General features: G+C 34.6%; 1 protein-coding gene across 2 annotated transcripts; it reads left to right on the top strand.

The window, feature by feature from the left end:
- Positions 1–358: 358 nt before the first annotated feature.
- Positions 359–22,280, top strand: LOC149068868 (E3 ubiquitin-protein ligase AMFR-like). 2 transcript variants are annotated; one of them, XM_089251375.1, is made up of 16 exons: positions 359–649; positions 3,739–4,037; positions 4,832–4,924; positions 6,421–6,585; positions 7,641–7,793; positions 8,709–8,749; positions 9,206–9,338; positions 9,665–9,798; positions 9,888–9,998; positions 10,173–10,357; positions 12,200–12,309; positions 12,473–12,598; positions 14,512–14,568; positions 15,879–16,066; positions 16,292–16,408; positions 17,254–22,280. In XM_089251375.1, exons 2-16 carry the CDS (start codon positions 3,762–3,764, stop codon positions 17,366–17,368), a joined length of 2,004 nt encoding a protein of 667 aa, XP_089107501.1. In that variant the 5' UTR covers positions 359–649; positions 3,739–3,761; the 3' UTR covers positions 17,369–22,280. The 2 variants fall into 2 exon arrangements, with proteins under 2 accessions (XP_089107501.1, XP_089107502.1); XM_089251376.1 differs by having other exon boundaries at positions 398–649; positions 15,897–16,066.
- Positions 22,281–23,231: the final 951 nt, after the last annotated feature.

Below are 23,231 nucleotides of genomic sequence, written 5' to 3'. Positions count from 1 at the left end.
AAAAGTCGAGACGGCTAGAAAAAGAAAGAAAACCGGGACTGTCCAGGGCCGTCTCTATTCTATGGTAGAATAGAGACGACCCTGGGCTGTCCCGCAAAATACGGGACGTATGGTCATTTTAGCAAAAGTGCAAAAGTCCCGTTTAAAGACTCAAATCCTAAAAAATTGTCCCAATGCTATTTGTATCGAACTCAAAGAAGAAATGAATTATAAACTGGAAAATTTTTTTATCAAATAAATTTGTTAATTTTTTTTATTCAAAAAATTCCAAATTAATGTTATTTACTACAGAAAAGATTGCATCACTGAGTAGTGATTCCTTCTCATTCACATTTTACGTTGAGTATTACGATTGGCTGATGACTGAGATTTCGTGCGTTGTGATTGGTCACGCGATAGCCATGACGCTGATGGCGTGGGAGTGAAGGTCCGGGATGTTTATCTAAAAAAAAAAGTAGTGAATTATGATCAAGGGTGGACTGTGATTTGAAAAATTTCGTTATTTTTTGAGACATTAAAAGTGAAATTTAAATTTGAATGAATCATATGGAGTGTAACTGTTAATTGTCCATCAAAGGTTCTAAAATTATTTAAATTCTTGATTGTGTAGAGGCTGTTATATCAAGTGTCAACAATTTGTCAATTGAAGGTAAAATAAGGTTTCTAATCAAATTATAATATCATGCGAATAAAATGTAAATGGGCTATATTTCTATTTTTCCTCTCATTTTCTTAACATGGCTATTTAAGTTCCTTTTTTTGTTGGTAAAATCCATGTCATCATGGTAAAATCATCATCCAAACATTAACATTACCATCTTGAATGTATATATGAGAGATTATTATGGAAACAATTAGTATAAAAGGGTAGGTCAAATCGAAAACAGAACAGGAGCCACAGAATTAAATGACACAGCTAATTGCAGTTGTAATCGTCAAAGCTACTCAAGCACTTGCCCCATTGTTTCTCCCAATGGTGAATAGCTCGTTTTTTGGCTGAGATCGGAATCGGTTTCAAACATTGCCCATGACTTTTGCTGTCCGAGTAAAAACGGCGACCCTTCAATATCTTTTTCATCGGAGTGATAATGTGTGTCACGGGGGGATAGATCTGAACGGTGGGTGTTCCAACACCGTCCATCCTTTGGAGTGGTTTTTTTCTGCATGGCAATGGATGGCCACATGTGGCTAATCTTATGCAGAACCATTTCTTTTAACTAATTCGCTATCTTATCTCCCTCAAAACCATCTCATTTTGGCAATGCTGAGCACACCTTGCTTTGTATGGCAGTCTTTCCTAACTGTTGTTTCCTGAAGTTGGTTTTCTGTGGTTCCCAACTTCAAGGCGCAACTGTGAGTTGATCTCCCCGTTAAAAAGTCTCGCTACAGAGAGCAACAGCCCTACAAACCGTACAGATATTCATTACAAATACAAATACAACGCCACAACAGGCAAATTGCCCAACGAGGTGGCTGACATCATGGATCCCCGAGCCATTTTTTAGAGGCCCTACCTACTACTGCTACACCACACATGCACCCCTCCCCCCGCGGAACCCCCCAACAAACCCCCAACGAATCGGTACATGCGGGAATGTGCGTGTACGTGTAGTGCAACCTGACGTAAAGTTTTTTTTTTTGTTTCTGTGTAATGCTTGTTATGTGTAGTGCTGTCATCTGTCCCCAGTTTTTCTAACTATGAGTGAAGTGTTATGATTGAATGATTTACCGTTGTAGGACTGTTGCTCTCTGTGGCGAGACTTTTTAACGGGGAGATCGGCTCGCATTTGCGCCTTGAAGTTGGGAACCACAGAAAACCAACTTCAGCCGACCACCACTGTGGGGTTCGAACCCGGATCCTCGCATCACGAGTCCGGCACTATAACCACTCGACCACCACAAATTACACTTCACTCACTTCACTTCTGAGATATAGATGGCAGCACTAAAAAAAAAATCATACACAACACTAGATACACACTCTGACTGTTAGGTACACATACTTACACTTCCGGCACAACTCACTAGGTAGTAAATTGCCCATGGCGATAGACCTGAGTTGTGCTCGGCTTTAAAAAAAAAAAAAAAAGTCTTTCCTAACTAACAGCCGCTGTGGTGGTCAAGTGGTCATAGTGATGGACTCACGTCACGAGGTCCCGTGTTCTAACCCCACCGTCGCCATAGCGGTGGTCGGCTGCAGTTGGTTTTCTGTGGTTTCCAACTTCAAGGCACGAATGCGAGCCTATCTCCCTGTTAAAAAGTCTTGCGACAGAGAGCAACAGACCTACAAACAGTACAAATGTAATTCAATCACAACACATCACTCACTTCACTTCTGAAATATAGATGGCGGCACTGAAAAATCAAACACCGGACTACGTACACACTCAGACTGTTAGGTACACACACAGTTACACTTCTGGCACAACTCACTAGGTAGTAAATCGCCCATAGATGGTGATAGACCTGAGTTGTGCTCAGGTTGAAAGAAAGAAAGTCTTTCCTAACTCGAGGCATGAATATGAGCCGGTCTCTCATTTGAAAAAGTGTCTCCGCAGCGAGCAGGCAGAACTACAACATGATACTTACATAACATAAAAATTCACACATTTATCATCTACCCTTCAAAATATGGAAGACAGATGGCTCCACCAGTAAGAACGCAAAACATGTAGAACTCTCACATGCTGTGATGGTGATTGATCTGCAATGTATTTCACAGTTTTCAGTATATTCTGTATTGGGTCTGCTTTTTACTCTATCAGATACTGAAAGTAGTTGTAGGTATGCATATGGCAAGTATTACTCTCATTATATGTATTCCTTCATGTTTTTTGGGGGTATGTGATATCTTAGGCTGTGCTCATAGTGGGGATGGAGAGGTCCGAATTACGAGAATTGCAACTAGGAAGAAAAAGTTGTGTAGGGAAGAGATGCCCACATATAGTAATTGATGGTTCTTAAATGTAAGGGTGTGATGATGATCCTCCTACAGAAGATTTTTTTTTTTCAAAAGGAAAGGGGAAAAAAGGGAGAAAATTGACCAATCAGTAGTATACCAATAGTAGATAGCTAAAATCAGATCGAGGTGAAAAAACATGTTTGTTCCAGTCGCATACCTCGTTGAGTGGTCTTTTTTTTGTGTCACTTTTCTTGTATGTGCAATGTAGAACAAAACAATACAATTGTTTTCATCTCTACTTTCTATTATACACTCCCGCGCCTTTTGGTCATCCCTTTATGTGCGCAGCCTTAGGCATAATAATCAGGGCTGATTCTGAATGTATGGTATAGATAGTTTTTTGTTGCCAAGTTTTCAACTGTGCCAAAACGGCGATATGTCTCTAACACTATTCACCATATGTGTAACACTATCCTCTCTAGCACATTTTTAAATGTTATTAGGTGTTATTGTTCCACCAGTAACTGTAGCAAATTGTGCCGAATTAGGTCTGGCAATAAATAAAATTTTTGCCAAGCAGTAATATACTGTAGGCTTATAGGGAATTTAATCATAAAGGTTATAAGAATCTGGCTAGCACCTAAATCTTTTTCTGATTTATCAAGCCTTGTAAAAAAATCTGAATGCACATCTGCATGCAAATAATTAGTGTTACTTCCATGTTTTTGTTATAACTTCAAGGTATAAATCTTGTCATCTTTTAAATGAAAAGCAATAAAATAAAGAATTTATCTCGAAATTATCTTTTGCTAATACAAATCAAACTTTCATTACAGGTTATATTCATAGAGGAAAGAAAATGCCTATCATATTTCTAGACAGACTTCCGCTACCGAGCCTACAAACTTATACTAGTGTCAGCATTCTGCTGTTATCTTGTTCAGTCTATTACTCGCTGCATATGACATCGATGCCAGAATGGGACATTGTGAAAAACTCAGTTGATCCTAGTCAAATCGCGCAAGCGAATGCCACATTTGTACAGAAGCTCCATGTACTTTTCATGAATCATGTGACATTGAAAAGGGCATATGAAGTTGTCTATTACATGATTCAGGAACCTCTTTGCATATGGGTAATATTTTTACAATATTTCTTATTCACCCCCCCCCCCCCACAACCTGGATAAATAAAGCAAGTGTAAATTACTGTGTTAGCCACTCCTCCCTTTCCTCCATTAGCCACATTGCCAGGGAAAACCAGCATTTTGAGAATACCTGTATCTTTTGGCATGCCAGAAAATTTTGAGTCATAGATTCCCAATAATTCTCAAATATCTGGATCTTAAGAATCGATAAAATTAGCTGATTTCAACTTTGTTCACTCTCTGCTTTTTGGAATCTATTGTTATTATGAGCAGCGTTAAGATAATTTGAGCTTCATCTTTGCTTTTGCTACAACAACTTTTGATTTATTGTAAATTTCAAATACTAATTATATTCGTCCATATAGATTACATGGTTTAAATCCATACATAATGAACATGTATTTGTTGTGGATACAGTTTGAATACATTAATACAGGGCTTGACAAATCCCAGGCAGCAGGTTGACTAAAAAATTTTCATTGGTGACTAAAATTTTCTATGTATGATTACCAAATTAAAGTTGGAGGGAACTCAAAATTATTTTCAATAATCTTCGGAATTTATGTGAGTGTATCCACCAACATGGAAAACGTTTGCTATGGTCCAGGAAATTTTTTAAACAAATTATCGTGGTTGTTTTTAAGCGAATATGAATAAGCTTGACTCCTAAGAAATTAAGCTGGCATCTAATTTGTTTTCTCGTTTTGTCAAGCCCTACATTGATGCCCATAATAATGTGAGGAAGCTAGTTAATATTTTTAAATTCATTTTGTATCTGACAGACACTCATCAACATGGCTTACTGCTGTCTAATACTTCTCGGTAAATTCATTCAGAAGCTTGTATTTGGAGATCTCAGAGTCGCTGAACAACAGGCAAGTATTTCATCACTTTTTTTTTTTCCTTCTCCTTGAAATTACTCTCTCCTCAGTGGAGAGTTGTCACAGAAAATTGTGTATGTGTGTGAGGGGAGGGGGAAGTACCAAAATGATTTTGTGTTTTATTACGATATGGGTAACTACTATTTTTGTTAGTCAAATTATTTTTTTATCTGTACATTTCTATGCCATACAGAAATGGTAATCCTCTATCAATGCAGAATTGATGTAAATAATTTGTACAGTGCAGTGACCCTAGTTAGCATATATTTTTCAATGTTGAAAATCATTGTTTAGGCTCAGCAGTTGTCATCAGCGAGATTTTTAATCCTTTATTGCAAATTGTGAAAATTTATACTATTCTGTCGATATAATATTCTAATTTAAAAGACCAATGGCAGCATCAATTTCTGTGGGAACTTTCCCCAGAGCACTAAAAATCTGTATAACCATCCCTACTATTGCCCTTCCACACAGTATTAGAGATGTGCACGGGTGATATCATTACGCTACCCACCTTCAAGTCTATCTTTGTATATTTGTCTTTCTCCCCTAAAACCACAAACATAAATTTTGACTGTGATTGATTATAAAAAAATTCCTATTTTTTTGGGAGAAAAAATTGTTTCTAAAGAATTTACCAGAAAGAAAGACTTACTTTCGTTTTTAATACCTGAAATGACGTCAAAAGTTCAACATAAATTGTTGTCATTGTCTCAAATAACAAACAAAAAAATCATTTCCAGGATAAGAGACAAACAACAGCCAGCATCGATTCGGCTTTTTGACATCTGTAATTGTTGAAATGACTTGTATCTGCTTTGACATCTCCCATTAATTCTATGTGCCCTGTTTTGGGCCCAATGGTAATTTTTTGTGGATGATTTGATTTGAGAGTAGTAATGACAGGTATAATAATTTAACCTACTGGTTGGTGATGATGGCAACTTGGTGATAATCAGCAATGGATCATGCTTTCGCAAAAAAAGGGGAAAATTCCCACTATTTTACTTCTATTTATGAAAGATTCCACCATTGTTTTCCAAAACTTTCTTTCATATTAATTTTTGTACGGAATTTGTATCCACAGGGAAAGCCCCGCCTAATTCTTATTTGCCAAAGTTGGCAGCTATGTACTACTCTTTTTGAACCAAACTCATTGGACTACTCACAAGTAACTTATCAGCAAAATCTGCTTGATAATTTTTCTGACGATAACTCAAGGCACCACTGTGTGTTTGATTCCAATTTGTCTGTTTCAGTGTGTTGTTTTGTTGTGTCTGTAGACTATCAGTCAGCCGCACATAGTTCTTGACTTGATATATTGAATAACTATGAATAGATTAAAAATTTGGAAAATATGCTTACTAAAGCTTCAGAAATTAGAATAATTTTTTAAAAACCAAGTGAGATTTTTATTTATTTGGAAAATTGCATAATTTAACATACAGTTCTTTTGTGTGTTTACTAAAATCAGTTTTTAATTTTATTAGCACATCAAAGACAAGTTTTGGAATTTTGTTTTCTACAAATTCATCTTCATATTTGGTGTCATGAATGTACAGTATATGGATGAGGTTATACTATGGTGCAGTTGGTTTTCAGTGCTGGGTTTTTTGCACCTCCTCATACAGCTATGCAAAGATCGATATGAATATGTAAGTTATTTTCCAAACTAAATTTTTCATAATTTTTTTTACGTGAAAAGAAAATAGGTCCTTTTCGTTACTACATTCCCCTGATTAACCAGCATCGCAGGTAACAGTAAGGGAGGCTATCATGCTGTGAATACCCCTTATTTTCTGGCATGCTGGGAAATTTGAGTCACAAATTCTAGATACAGTGATATCTCAGCTAACAAAGCTAATTCATAATGGAATCACATTCATTACCTAAAATGTGACTTCTCATAGGTTTCTGTGGAAAGTTGTTTAATATTCGTTCCATGTACAGCCCAAAAATTGAAGCTAAGTTGCATAAAATACCAATACACTGTAAAAAAAACACAAAAACCGACCGAAGGCTGAGATGAACAGCTTCACAATTGAATGAAGGAGAATTTTTAAATGATACGAGATATACTGAATATCTTTTTATTTTACATTTGGTACACAACACAATCAGGGTCATAGGTGTCCTCTTATGTGATGTGGTCAGCTTATTTCTGTGCCTCGTACATCTAGATTGAAAAAATAAACCCATAGAATCGTTCAGTCTAGTACAAAGAGTTTACCATGTGTGCTGAAAAAATTTGAGTTTAGGTTCTTTTTCAAATTTTTCTCTTAGCTTAATTTTTCATTTCATATATAGTAATTCAAAAGCTTTCTGAAAGAGAAATAGAATTTTATCTGGAAAGTGATTCCAAGAGTGAAATAAATTAATTGGGCTCAAATGGCAGTAATTCTGATGATGATTGTTCAAAAATTCAGCTCACAATGCTGTTATGTTGTGTGAGCATGTGCATCCATGTCACCTAAAACGTTCATTAGCTGAGGTAGAAATATCGCCAAAAAAATTCATAAGCCTAGGTGTTCATTAACCGAGGTGTCACTGTAATTCTTAAACATTAATTAAAATTCTTATCAAAAAGTGTGGGGGAGAAGAGCACTCTTAAAAAAAAAAAGAAAGGTTTATGAGTCACTGTTCTGATGTACCCAGAACTCAGTTTTGTATTAATCGAATCACTGCTTATTAATTTTGAATTCTTTCACAGCTATCTTTCTCCCCTACTACATCAATGATGACTCATGTGCGCTTATTTGCTCTTCTCTTCGGGATTCTTTCGACTGCTGGGTTCCTCTTTGCCATATGCATTTTTGTTGGATTACAGACAGGAATGAACACTTTCTGTTTCATGGCTGCAGAGGTGAGAATTTTACTGTTTCTAATCCATTTTTTTATAACACTATTGCCGTAATGCGAAGGAAAATTTTGACAAGCACAGACTAGTTTTACGATGTCTCTAAAGTGGCTGTCAATTTTATCTGCGTTCAAATGTGACACAGTAGTTTGAACTGACTTTAAACAAGATAAGTTATAAAATTTAGAGTTAAAAATAAAACCGTCTGAAAATCTAATATCAATTTGCAATTTCTAAGATATTGAGTGATACATAAAACACTGCATAGTGAAACCTCCCAGATCTGGAGCAATCAATATAAGATTCACATTTGCATTAATTCAAATGAATGTGTGAGCTGATAAGTTACATGCAAGAATATCGACAAAATAAAAAATTGTAAATGAGAGATTTGTGTTCTAATTTTGTTAAATTTATGCAAAATTTTAAAAGTGTCACTTCCAAGATGTGATCAACAGTTTTTGGAGAACTATCTGCGTGAGTGATATAATTTTTTGTAATTCAAATGTGTGGCGCTATGATCGTCACGAGAAAGCGTGCGCTTCGTGGAGGAAGAAAAGAATTCATTGGTCTTTCTACCCGTGCTTGACAAAGTTGTACCATCTCTGTGTGAATAAATTTCTCTTTATCTATTTTGTTGTTTTGTAAAGCAACAACAGATTTGATGCTGATGAGTGTAATTAATCACATAACTTTGCCTACTATATACTCCAGGCATCATCAACCATTGACACAGTAGGCCACATTTGCATTTTAATGCACATGAAGCTATACGTCACACACATTACCAAAGAGTTATCATTCAAATATTGGAGATAATTTTTTTTTCTAAGTGTAATTTATATATTATTTTATTTTTTTAAAATACTTGTTAAATTGAAAAGTAAAATATTTTATTTATTTGTTATGTTTATATTATAGTGCACTTTGGTGGTTCTGCGAACATTGCATGTTATTTGCAGGTAAGAATAATTTTAGTATTTCTTGCAATTAGAACATTCACTACATAACCTCTATCGTCGGTGTATATTTGAATATAAATGACAAACACACTGCCGAAAAAAAACCCATTATACCAATTTCTTTTGTATTCTAGAAAGTACATCTTTTGTTGTCAAATACGGCTATTACAAGTACAACACTTTTTTATCTAAGAATGAGTCAATTCCTCGTCTATTATTTTTTGAGTTTTTGAGAACTTTCTAATTGGGTTTTTGAGGACAGGGCTTCCACATGAAAAGTTAATTTTTATACTTTAAATTAAAAAGCTTTTTGGATTTGCATTAATGCAATATTAAATTTTTATATTGAATTGAAAGAAAAAAAATATACATATACACCTGATATCAAAAAGAAAAATCCGTACAAATTTTAAAACATTCATTAGGTTTTATATGTATATTAACTTTTTTTTATAGGTATGCAATCCATTTGTGGGATATTCGCCATGAAGGTGTCTGGGAGAAAAGGGTGACTTTCACTTATTACTCTGACCTGGTATTTGATTTAGCTGGCCTGTGTGTTGATTTCTTGCATCATATGCATATGTTGGTATGTCACATTCACTGCTAAAGTTGTTTAAATTTGTGTAGTGATTGTGTATATTTTTATAATCTGTTATTTAATTGCTGTAAAGTGCTTCCAATTGAAAGTATTTCTTTATATGGTCATTTTTATGAGCTAGTACCAGTAGAGTTACAGAATTATATCTGCCACTTCCCCTAAAAAAGTTCTAGATACTGCCATTTTTGTATTATTATTAGCAACTAATTATGTAGATTCACCTACAAACTTGATAAACTGACTCATGAATCTTGTATTTTTCAAGTTGTGCTGGGTTTGCACATCTGTAACTTGTTTGTTTTTTAAACCATCAGCTTTGGGGCAATATTCTATTATCTATGGCTAGTCTGGTGATATGCATGCAGCTCCGATATCTATTCAATGAAATTCAACGACGAGTGAAAAGACACAAAAACTATCTCCAAGTGGCAAACTATATGGAACAAAAGTAAGACCATCATCCATTTATTTTTGTAATTTAAAAGAATTAATTGTACATTAAAAAATTATTTTAATTTTATTCATCTCTGTTTTCAGTTACCCTATTGCTACTTCAGAGGAGCTGGAATCAAATAGTGATGATTGTGCTATCTGTTGGGATCATATGGAATCGGCAAGAAAACTTCCTTGTGGACATCTCTTTCACACGTGAGTTTTTTCTTTTAATGCACAATTTTTTCCATGAAATGATTTTTTAAAATATAACTCGTTGTATATGGTGTTTTTTTTTAATTTTTAAATTTGAAAACATCTCTAAACTTCTTTTTTAACTGCATCTGAAGTGAATGCTAAGGATTAATTGATTTTTTTTAATGTTTACAGTTCATGTTTACGGTCTTGGCTGGAACAAGTATCAACATGTCCTACTTGCAGGATGTCTCTCATCACGCGTGATTCAGACAGCCGGTCATCGGATGATGAAATGGACAGAAATAATTTGATGGGAGGAGATGAACTGCCAACCCGAGCGTTAAATCAGACTATGAATCACTTTTTTCATTTTGATGGTGTGTATGTGAAGTCTTCGTTCAATCTATATTTTAAATTGAATATTTATTTTAAGAAATAAGTAATGATGACGTAGAATTTTTTTGCATTTGAGGATTATGAAATATGTAGATGTTTTAGCCTAGTTAAAAACTAAAATGTTAAAAAAAACTTCAGAATTTTCAAGGTCACAATTAAACATGTAAACAAATATAAAAAGTTTTAGCACTCGGGTCTTTTGCTAAATATATAACATCCCTGAATATTAAAGTATTGAATCAATTATTCTTGAAAATATTTTTCATGCATAGGGAAGACTGCAGTACCTACATACAAGCTTCACATTTTCATTTTTCTCACCGCTGGGAAACATATTTTCACTTTGTCAAATGCTCAGGGTATGTTTAAACTAGGCATCTTGAACCTGTTGCTTTCAAGCACCACTGTACTTCCAGAAGTACCCAGAGTGCTTGATACTCATGTCCAATGTCGTTCTCGCAAGAGTTTTTAAGCCAATTTCAATAGGAACCAAATAAACAGGCCCATAACTAGGCTGGGGCAACTGGGCACTGCCCCATTGCTCCAAGTCAAATGGGGGGGGGGGGGGGGGGAGAGCCTCAGACAAAAAAAAATTTACACTTATTTTACATAATAACCCTTTCAAGGCCCCCCCCCCCCCAACACAATGTCTGCCTTGGGACCCCAAGGAGGCATTCTACGATTCTGTAAATAACCTTTCCAGTTTTATACTTTTTTCTAAAAATCAACCAAGCATTCATTGAGGCTAAGTCAGTTGTTGTGAAAAACATTTACTGGCAAATGAATATACTCCCACTGAGTGCTTTCAAACCATCTGATCAATGCCACACATTGTTTTGTTGAAAAACTAAACAGTTTCAGAAGTTTTTCTCATTTTGAGAATATATATTTCAACATTTCAATGCATTAAGCTTAGTAGAAGAAGATTTTTCCTTTTCTTATACTGCAAAACACTCAATGAAACATCTTTATGTTTTGTCAAATACTTTTCACGTGAAGGATGTTCTTGTTGAATTTCATGTGAAATTTCTTTTCAATTTTTGTTATATCCACCAAGGTAATATTATTATGGTTCAGTTTTCAGCAAGTATTGATTAAGTAAAACAATAATCAAATTGACACATTTCTACTAGCTTTCAGATAAAATTAAATGATTTGCATTACTGCATTTTTGGCTGAACTAGTATTTTTATTTTATCATTTATCGGTCAGTAAGGATGTTTTCAATTAACTGAAGCAAGCACATCGATATAAGAAATTTGGTGTCATCCTTCGACAAAATATTTGCTGTGTATGTAACTAAACTATCTATAATGTTACCGGTCGTGGTCCTTTTAGGTAAAACTACAAATATCGTAGTCAATTTTTATTTTTTAAACTGATGATAGTTAGGCAGCATAATGCTTCAGCATTTTTTTGGAAAAGTAGTGAAATTTCAACACTCTAAACGATTTGGTTCATTATGAAAATAAAGCGAGAAGATCAAAAATTGTCTAAATGACTGATTTTGTCTTTCTGGTGTTAAAAAAGAGGTATTTTGCTGGTAAAACTGTTTCTAACACATCGATTCTGCACTTAAAGAGGGATTTTGGTTTTATACAATGGTTTAAATTTATCCTGATTTTAGAAGATTATTAATTCTCCCCATCTCTTTGCTAAGATATTCCTAAAGTCTCATAATTCTCTGATAGTAGTTAAAGATGCAGGCAGCTAAAATAAAAACTTTATCTAATTATAAACACTTTGTGTTTATTAAATTGTTGTAATGAATGAATTTTTTTAAATCATTGTCAAGAGCATTTAACTTGTTGATTTCTTATTAGGTTCACGCTATGTCAGCTGGTTCCCCAGCTTTTCAGTTGAAGTGAGCCATACAAATCTCTTGGGTGTTCGTCAGCCTCCACCTATACAGACATCTCAACTTGACAACATGGTATTATCATTTTTAGAAGCATGTTGTTCATATTATTTTAGTTTTAAATACTTTTATTATGTAATTAGTAATGAGAAATGTCGAATAAAGTAGTATGTAATAAATTTCACAGATTTATTGAATTTTTTTTTAATTCTATTTTTATTTAACATTTTTTTTGCAGGCCTACCAGGTGCTACAGATGTTCCCTCACATACCAGTTGGAGTGATACTCGATGATCTGAGAATGACTCGATCTGTTGAACATACTGTGGAAAACATACTTGATGAGAGGCTTGTTCTTCCACCTGTAAGTTGAACCAACTCAATTAGCATACTCATGAAAGTTAAGTTAACTTTCGGTCTTATGTTCAACTACGTCTAATTTGAGTTTTCAAATGATTTGTATCTCTCTCGCACACTCCCTCTCTTTTGAAATTTTAAATAGCCTGCAATTTTAGGAAAAAATGTATTTTAATTGTAAGTTTTTTATATAGCAATGAATTTTGCATATCAAAATTAAATTCAAGGTCTTAAAATTCTTTATACCAGCAATTTCAAATGCTTTCTCTGTGAAGGTTGAGGAAAGTGATTTATAGAAAAATTTAAAAGTGAGCAATCACTGCATCAATTTCAGCCTGCTTAAAGTGTTTACTTTGATATGTGTCTACATTGATTTTTGTTTTTAAAAAAAAACAGTCTTTGAGAAATTGATTATGAACATTATTGTAAAACATGCAAATATACTAATAAAATTGAATTTCACTCTTCCAGAAATGGTTTTGAGCATTTAGCAAGCATTTTTCAAAAGAATGTGTTTTTAAAGGATATACGTTTGCAGCAAAACCACCTTTAATGGCCACATTTTGTTGGAATCAAATGCGTCTTATAGACTTAACATTACAGTTAACCTTCGAATAACTGCCACTTTGGACATGGAGTCAGAAAAAATATGCATATTGCTATGAGAAAAATAATTTTTGACCTGATTTTTAAGAGAGTTTCTTCCCCCTGAACTCTATAGGTAAAAAAAATGATCTATTCTTTCTTTTCCTACATACAACTGCTAGATGGGTATATGAAGGCAGTAGAGAGGGGAAAAGGGCCACTTAGATGATCTATAGTTGTGCTGCAGGTTACTTAAATGATTTGTAAATGTGCCGTGGGCCACTTAAGTGATCTGAAACTGTGCTTCTGGTCACTTGAGTAATGTGTAAATGCAGGTTATTGAAATAATTTGAGAATGTGCTGTTTTAGTTCATTCTTACAAAATTAGGTTTGAGATCACAGGTCACATCAGATGACTCTGAGGGTCATATTTGGCCCATGCACCAATGGTTGAGCATGTATGGTCTAGTTCATAGTTCCTGAAACTTTCTGTTCCATTGCTCCCTTCTTCAAAAAATCTTCTCTCTCTCTCATCGTCCTCAAATCAAGCAAACCCATAGGATATGCAAACCCCTATGTTATGCCCGTAGTAGCTTCTATTGCCCCCTCTAGAAAATACTGGTCTAGTTGATAGTGAGAATAAAGAACTATTTGGGAGTTGCTGGTACACCATCTTGGTTCATGTCAGTTTTTTTTCGCCAAGTGGTTTCTGATGTGTTCTATCTCAGCGCTGCAAGCATAAATTTTAGGATGCCAAAATAGCACCGTAGACTGATTAACAGGGCTGCATCTAGATACTAGGGCAAGCACACATTTTGGCAGCACCCCCTTGTAATTTAGGAGGAAAGTTTAAAGGGTGAAATTTGTGCCTCCTCTGGTCATCTGACCTGCCTGATCCCCTCTAGTTGTGACCCTCCAATTAGTCAATTATAATATTACAGTATCAATATAATCATATTTTCTAATATAAAGAATTATATAGTTATCCTAATTAACTATGGAATGAATTATTATTTAATTTTAATTATTATTTTACATGTTATATAGATCACAAATTTGAGTTTTTTTTTTTCAGAAATAAAATGCCATTTCCTAATAGTGGCCACATTTCCACATTCCCATTAATGGCCGTTGTTGGGAGGTTCTACTGTAGTAATGGAATATAGTGATATATGTATATATATATATATGAAAAAAGTAGTTACATGGAAATTTTTATCTTGAAAAGATGTGGCCATTATGCCCGTGTGATGGGTAAGCCAAGAAATATGGTTATCAAAATTTAATAAAGATTTGTATAATAAGCTTTTGATTCTCATTTATTTCTTGTTCTAGTCTGGATTGTTTCCTCAATTAAGAAGAGAACGTTCACCTTCTATATCTACTAGTCAGGTAAGATGACAGAGAAATAATTTATTAAAATTCAACATCAGGCATAATGTATCTTTGATTGACAGGAAATAGTTAAAAGAATTATCAGTTCAATCTCATACCTATGCAACTAAAAACTGAAATGAAATCAAAATACAACAGGTATAAATTTCTGTGGTTTTTTAATTGAGAACACCTTGAAAATCATGTTAATTTAAACATATGATTTCTTGAATTCTATAGGATTTAAATAGTTGATAAGGTTTTCGTGGCCATCATTTGATAAAAATTGTTTTTTCGGGTTCGAAGACCATCGTCCGTTTGAGTTAGTTATCAACGTTTCCCCAACACTAGTGGTTGGCATCATCAGGAGAATTGATAAACTGGATCAAAGTCAAGTTTTCTGGAGTCTCAGGTTGTATTTATGCACATAAGTGGCTTGAACTACACTATTGTTTTGCGATTGGTCAGTTGATTCTATGGCTGGCAGCGTATTGTAAACAGTTGCTATGCTGGTAGAACCTGATTGGCCGAGAGATGTGGAGTTATCTGATTGGCTGTTGTCGTCATTCTGTTGCTGGATCTTGAATGACGACAACAGCGAATCAGATAACTCCACATCTCTCGGCCAATCAGGTTCTACCAGCATAGCAACTGTTTAGTTGCTATGCTGCCAGCCATACAATACGCTGCCAGCCATAGAATCAACTGACCAATCGCAAAACAATAGTGTAGTTCAAGCCACTTATGTGCATAAATACAACCTGAGACTCCAGAAAACTTGACTTTGATCCAGTTTATCAATTCTCCTGATGATGCCAACCACTAGTGTTGGGAAACGTTGAGAACTAACTCAAACGGACGATGGTCTTCGAACCCGAAAAAACAATTTTTATCTATAGGATTTGTTATAAACTTTTGGGTGGAGAAAAACAAGATCATGAAGTGTTTCAGACGCACTATGGGTGCTGTTTTCAAAAGAAAAAAAATGCATTAGATGACTATCGCTCAATTTGTGCCTTATTTGATTTTTCTGTTGAGCAACTGGAGGTTAACATTTGCTTAATAACCTGAGGGAGATTTTTCCAGTCAGCTTGACTAAAATGTTTGATATTCAAACCGCTATTTTTATTATTTATTTAGAATGTGAAAAATATGGCAGGATTTTGTGTTCTTTCCTGCTATTTGCCTCTGTTATAGGTCTTCTTTATTCTATAATTTACTCTGTGCTAAATTAATGATTATGGGTTTATTTCTCAGTATTTGATTTCACAGCATTTCGTATTTAACCAAAGAGAGAATAATTTATAGGGGTATTCTATTCATTTCAGTATTTTATAATTACGCAGAGTGGGCCAGAAAGTCATGCTAGTGATTCATCTTCGAGTAGTAGAAGTGTTCTCGATCAGCCAAGTACTTCATCTGGGTCTACGGCATCCTCTAGTTCAGCACTGAGGAGCTCTTTACTCAACAGCAGGTATCCAGTGGAAGCACCTGTGAAAAGGCTTGACTGTGAACAGTGGGTTTGAGATTTGCTCATTACTGTTACTCGTTAGAACACAACACTGATCCAAGAGCTCTTATTGTCAAATTAAAATTTACTCATAGAAATTAGAAGTTCAGATAATTTTGTTTGAAAAAAAATGATTTTCTTCTCATTAAATTTGAAATTCATTAGGTTATTGTTATGATCAAATGCAAATTATCTAATTAATTCATTCAAACATTTTTTTCAACTTTGCAGAGCAGAGAGCTCTGCCAGAATGAGTGGTGGCGAAGGATGCCGTTTTTCCAAGAGTTCCCTTGAACGAGAACAAATGCTAACTCATAGGAAGGAAGAGTTACTGAAAAAAGCCAGAACGTAAGTATAAAATGAATTTTTTTTTCCTTTTATGAATGAACCATAATGTGTGATAGAATTTGCTACTGAAGCAAATATTTTTAGGAGGTACAACAGGCGATAAATTGGTTCAAAATAATGATAGATTGATTGGTTCAAAATAATGGTCACTGGTCGGACCCTAAATTAAGGAATGGGATAGGGCCCAACATTCTTTTTGTATTTCTTGGCCTATCCATTGTGGTACTTACATTTTACAAACATAATTTTGGGGGCTTGCAGCATCTACATTAAAAGTCTCTCTGCGGAGAGCAAGACCTTCAAAATGATACTTGCAAAACATGGGAAATTCAAGCATTTACCATCTTCACTTTAAGATAAGGGAGACAGATGAAATCACCAGAAAAAACAAAGCAAGTGCAACTCTGATAACCTAAATATGTTAATGTCACACATACACTCAAAACACATGAACTTACATGTTTCAATTCATTTGAAATTTTCCAGAGTAATATTTACAAGGTGCATGCATGGTTAATTAGTAGTAGCATCTATGTTAATTTTTGTTTTAAAAAAAGATTGTATCCAGAATTGGTTCCCATATTTAGCAACCATTTTTTTAAAGAGAGATTTGTTTGTAGAATGTGAGTAAACAGTGTTTGAATGAAAAATAATTTTCATCCTGACCAAATATGGTGGATACACTGATGCATGGAGCTTACAAATACATTTTAATGTTTTTTTGCTCACTGCAGAGCTTTTTCCGAGAAGTATTTGGCACATTATTACAGTAGAGTATCGAAAATCTGGGTACTGTTAAGGCAAAAGTAAGTTTTAGTAGTTATGGATCTAACTTTCATTTTCAGGAAGTACATTTCGAAAGTTCTTGGTCCGTCAAATTCTGGTCAAAGTAGCACGCATTCTTTCAGCGTAAGGTCGTCTTTCCGTTCGAGTTCTCCATCTTCCAGCTCTTCAGAATAGATACACCAGCCTTTATTGTAATGGATTTTAAGAAGTTATGTTTTAGCCCTTGTGACGTTCAGGCATCATAAATATATAAATAAGCTTGTAATCAAGTTTTCACTCCATGAGTGATGTGAATGAGGTTCTTGCGGACTGTTTATTTGTAAATTCAATGTGTATCTAGTTTAGAGACAGTTAGAACTGAGTATTATTAATAGATACACCGTTAGTTTTTTAATTCTCAATCTTTGCCGCATTAAACTCTCACACAATTGATGTGAGTTTTTGAGCTGCCCATAAAATGATTTTTTTCAGAGTGTTCTTACGTTTTATTTTGATGGAGGATGATTTTTTTTGATGGATTTCAGTTTAATTTTCTGATGAAAAGTGTAATTTATGATTTTTTTCATATATCTTTCAGAACAGTGTTCTTCAACCTTTTTTATAACTGTGCACCTGTGAAAAATAAAGAGATGGTAGAAATAATTTCCAGACTGACAAATAATGAATGGGAGAAATAATCTGGCAAAAAGTAAATGAATGGGAGAAATAACTTATGAACCTTTCAAGTAATAAATAATTGTGAGAAATGATTAGAGTACCAACGAGAAATAATTTATAGGTTGGCAAAAATAAATAGGAAAAATAATTGGTTGACTGGCAAAAAAATAAATGAATGGGAGATATAATTTGCAGACTATAAAGTAATAAATAATTGTGAGAAATAATTTAAGGAAGATCAAGAAGTAATTAAATACCAGAAATCTTTCACAGACTGGCAAAAAATAATAAGAGAAATAATTTAACATAAATAAATGGGGGAAATAATTTACTGACCAGCAAAAAATAAATAAGTTGGAAAAATTACATACGGATTGGGAAATTAATTTGTAGACCTGCTGAGATGGCCAAAACAGAGCTAAAAACCAATATAAAGACGATATAATATGCTGAAATTATGTAAAGACGATATAATATGCTGAAATTATGTAAAGACTATATGAATTGTTCGAATTTCTGGTATGCGAACCAAAAGTTAAAGAGCACTGCTGGAAGATTCATGTAATCCGAATGCTTGCAATAAAGAATTTGCTAAAATGCATACGTTAAGGATGCAGCTATGGATATGGGGGACTGTTCTATATTTTGAATTGTTATTTTTTTAAATTAATGAGTGAGCTTCTTTTTACTATATTTAATGAAATAAGTATGTTACCATTTGATGACTTTTTATTGTGAATGTTTTTGCTGTTCTTGCATGGGTTTGGGTGAATTTAATGTGAGTTCGTGGGAATTCATTGAAATATTTAGCAAGTTTTGTTTTAAAGCCGAAGTCTAGAGCTTATATGGTCTTGCTGGTAAGAGACTGCTTTTTTCAATCGTTTATGCAGTGTCTAAAGTTTGACATTATTGAAAGCATAGTTATTGTACAAACCTGCAAAAGTGTATTATAAAATCTATTCTAGTCTATGAATTTTATATGATTTGATCATGGTGATTTCAACACATATTATTCCTTTCCTCCAACTAATATTGTGTCATAACATTTGCAATCATAGATTTCTTTCTTTCCTTACTAAATTTAAAGAAATTTAATTTTTGGTGATTTATTTGTCCTTTTATTCAACATACATCAGTAAGGAAAGAGACTTTTTCTAGATATTATGCAGGAGTGAACCAGGAAAGGTAGGTCTATTGGTCTCTGCCGGCAATCCAATTCCTGGTCCTCTTGCAATCCGGGCAAGCACACTATTTATATACACCAGGAGAGACACCACTTTGCTTTCCTTATAACATAACTGTTAAGGGGTTCCCAAATTTCTACTTCATCTCCCGAATTTTAACAGTGATTGTAAAAAATCCCTATTTTTGGTGAAAAAATTACTCCCTAAGGATTTACGAGGAAAAAAGACAGTTGCCATCCTTTTTAATCCCCTTGATGTCACAAGTATAATGCAAGTTGTTGCCATTGCATTAAATCGCAAAAAAAAAGTTTCATTCCGAAGAAAAAAGACAAAATATTCACCTAACAGTTAGTTCAGCCTTTCGACATCCAAAATTGGTGAGGTGTTCTGTTAACCACTTTATGATCAAGGACATAATATTGCATCCAAATGCCAGTGGAATAAATTCAATCTTTCTGTTTTTCCCCTTTCCTCATCATTGGGAGGCTTTGTTGTGTAACCCTATGAAGTTTTTCTTTTCACCTTCCGGTTATTTCTATTAGTGATTTTTTCCTACATATGATGTACCCTTCTACTATACAGGGTGAATGTGACATGTTCTGCCAAACCAAAGGGGGTGATAGACAAGCCCAAGTGGAACATGAAACACTCTACTGACACATTGTCTTATCTCAGACCGTTTTCGTGTTATGGGGAAAAAAATGTGAAGTCTGAAAAAACTCAAATTTGTGTACTTTCTGAAAGACCTACATGCAAACTAAGCACATATTTGCAAAGAACAGAGAAATCCTATAATGTGACACTAATTTCATCGAAATATCTGGATTTAACATCAAGCTACAAGTGTTGTCACCAAAATTTTTAATCTCCAATTTTGCAAACACCCTTGGCTCTATAATCGGTCAAATTTACCAAAAACTTGTCCATTGTGTCAGCTTTCGAAAGAGCCTAAAATAAACCATATCGGTGTTCTGTTTTGGGAGAAATTCAGCCTTTTCACAATACATCACTGAAATCAGCATTTGTCGAAGTAGGCATTGGACGAAAATTGGGATTTGGCTGTTACAGATTTTAGTGACAATTTGATTTTGCAGGAAAAAATCCTATGGTGATTATCTACTGGATATCTGTATTTAATGGTGAGCTTCAAGTGCTGAACGATTGGGGAAGTGATCGACTCACTAAAATTACTTCCAGAATTAGAGCATGCATGTCACATTCACCTTATATATATATATGGGAGCGGAAGAGAACAGGTGGGGGGGGGGACGAGGGAAAGAGAAATCTACTTCGTATATACCTATTCTCTTATCTCTATCCTCTCTCTCAGCTATACTTATTTATTATACTGTTTTTCTTTCATTTGTTTTTTTTCCTTCTCTTTCTTTTCCTTTTTTCTAACGTGCAGTTAGGTTAGAACAAGGTTACCATGTTTATTGCTGATTTGTCAAATAGAGATCATCGGAATTTCTTACTGATAGCTTGTAAGCGAAGGGTCTGTATGTTTCATTTCGGGTCGATGGTGATTTTTTGTGTTAGCATGATTTGCTTTGAAAGTAGTAATGACAGGTAGTTTTACCTACTGGTTGGCAATAAGTGGCGACTTGGCTGTAATCGTCGATGTCTTGCAAGATGTTATATTTTTGCAAAGGAAAAAATCCCCTACCTACATTGTTTTTCAAAAATATCTTCTATATTTATTTTTATACAGAATTTGAATCCGCACGAAAACCTCCCTAATTCTCACTTTCCAAAGCTGGCAGCTATTATATATAAAACACTGTAGCATCACATCACCCCATTAACTTCAGAAATTCTCCATTTCGGCAGATGGTGACAGTTGTAAGAATGAGATGGTGTGATAGACGATTTCTCTTTCAGCCCAATGTATCAACGAAGGAGACTTTTTCTGGATATTATGACGATGTGAACTTGGAAAGGAAAATCTACTTCACAGTGTCACACTGATGTGCGTCCTATAAGGAAAGTAACGTTGGGTTTCTCATGGTGCATAAGTGTGTGTACTCCCTTTCTCCTCCTGTGGTCATGGGATATTTTAAGGGGGCAACAGGTAAAAATCGAGCACAAGGGAGGACGTGACATGTGGTTAATGAGGTTCTCCTGCAGAGAGCTGTGGTAAAAAAAAAAAATTCTGACAAAGAAATGAAGCTTTTAAGTGAAATGTGATGGGAAAAAATGTGACTATTTTCCATAATCAAGCGGAATTTCCCAAAGAACCCAGACCATCTTATCGCATCTCATATCTGTAGGAAACCCATATAATGAGTACTGGAATTAGGATTTTTCATTTTAAGTTCGCAAAGAATAGAATTTTAAAAAATATATATATTTTCTTCTTAAAAAAAAATCAGATGGCCCTTATGTACGCGGGGCCCAGTTCGAAAATAATAGCAGGGGCCAGAGGCGTCTTAATTTTCGTGATTCTTTGCACCGATTTTATATATTCTGTGGGAGAGGGGAATCGGAAATTCAGAAATTAAAAATCATGAAAATTCAAAATGAATGAAGGAAGTAATTTCAGAATTGAGGAAAATTCCAGAATTTGTGAAAGAAATGATTGTTATCTTAAGTGTGGAGCCCTGGCGCAACTACACCTGTCTAACACCCCCCCCCGAGGGCGGCTGTGCTCATGTGTATGACATGCGGCACATGTTCTTTTCAGAAATACACACTTTCAATTCCATTCCGTACATCAATATTTTGCTCCATGATCTATTTGAGATATTCGAAAGCATTTCAGTGTACTATAATCCAGTCTGACTGTTTCTCTTGCCAATTTATGTTTATAAAAAAAAACGCCTTCAATTTTAATGTTTTCAATTGATTACATGCCCTGTGATCAATGCATTACCACGAGTATAAAATTTTTCGTTTCTTGAAGATTGTTTTGAAAAATTACAAAATATTACGTTTCAAGGCAAATTACTTATTGTGTGTTACATATAGTTTTATTTTGTATAGTTTAATCAGTGAAATGCTCATTTATTGCCAAACCGAGTTTTGTAAATTGAGTTTGAGTATTTTTGATTTGTCATTAGTAGAAATCAAATTGGTGTCAAATTTATGCTTCGGAATTATTTCAATTAATGTTTTGAATAATGTAAAACATTGAGATATATATACCATATATACGTACATGAATATATGGGTTTTGTGTAAATAATGTATTTTATGTGAACTTTGCGATGAATAAAACTAAAAATCTAGAAATGCCATTTAATTTATACACGTTAATGGTTTTATATTATTATGTGTATTTTTGAATATTATTCATTCCCTGAATCATGTTATTGATGTGTCTCATGACCCGAAATGTATGACAGAGGTGCTGCCAGTGTCATCTTTAAAACATCCGAAAGGGTTGTACAAATCCACTTACAGCCAGAAATTTGTGAACTATGAATCGCGACCCAAATTTGATTCACAGAAACTGTCTAGTCACATAAATGCTCGTATTGCTTCAATGGTTTCACCAATTTCGAAAAACATAGTCACATGGGTTGTGATCTTCTTGATTTTAGGTCACTGCTGAAAATGATAAGAACCCCTGCCTCACAACAATACAAGTTTTAAGCATTATACTTTTCTCACAATTTGAAATACAGATGGCAGCACTCTCTAACTTCACACAATACTATATACGCACCAGAGCAAATAGTCGAGGCACCTAAAATAGGGTTATGAGATTCGAAAACTGAGAAAAGGCACCTTTAAGAATCAGTATTTTAAATTTTGTTCGCATCCTATTTTCTTTGTTTCTGATTGGAAGAAGTAAACCTCCCGTCCCCATTGAGTACACAGCATTAGATGTTGGTGAGCAAACAATAGTACTCTTAAAATGTATGTCGATGCTTCCTTCTTCCAGAGCTGTTTTTCAGAGACTGTCTTTTCCATATTATCCTGGAACAGGCGAGCCTGGTCAACACCCCTTATAGGTAAGAAAGCCTCCAAAATACGTTTGGATATACTGCTGAGTCACAACTAGTGGCGTAGCCCGATTTGGGCGAGATCGGCTCGCATTTGCGCCTCGAAGTTGGGAACCACAGAAAACCAACTTCAGCCGACCATCACTGTGGCGGCGGTGGGGAAAACGTACGAAACTCGGAACGAGCATCGTATACATGTCAGTTATACACACATAGTGGATTCGCACCCCGGTCACTGCCATTTTACGG

Source organism: Pholcus phalangioides, unplaced genomic scaffold (genome assembly GCF_987345545.1).
Source record: "Pholcus phalangioides strain wild (caught in Gottingen) unplaced genomic scaffold, Ppha-v1.0 ptg000024l_1, whole genome shotgun sequence".
In the NCBI taxonomy this organism is placed as follows: domain Eukaryota; kingdom Metazoa; phylum Arthropoda; class Arachnida; order Araneae; family Pholcidae; genus Pholcus; species Pholcus phalangioides.
Note: the sequence above shows the minus strand (reverse complement) of the source record. Positions and strands in the feature narration are given on the sequence as shown.

What these genes read in the sequence shown, in the direction of transcription:
- LOC149068868 (XM_089251375.1), top strand. Translation starts at nt 3,762, where the DNA reads ATGCCTATCATATTTCTAGACAGACTTCCGCTACCGAGCCTACAAACT. An exon ending in AGGAACCTCTTTGCATATGG is followed by an intron (nt 4,038 to 4,831) that starts GTAATATTTTTA and finishes TGTATCTGACAG; the next exon opens with ACACTCATCAACATGGCTTA. An exon ending in TGCATCATATGCATATGTTG is followed by an intron (nt 9,339 to 9,664) that starts GTATGTCACATT and finishes TTAAACCATCAG; the next exon opens with CTTTGGGGCAATATTCTATT.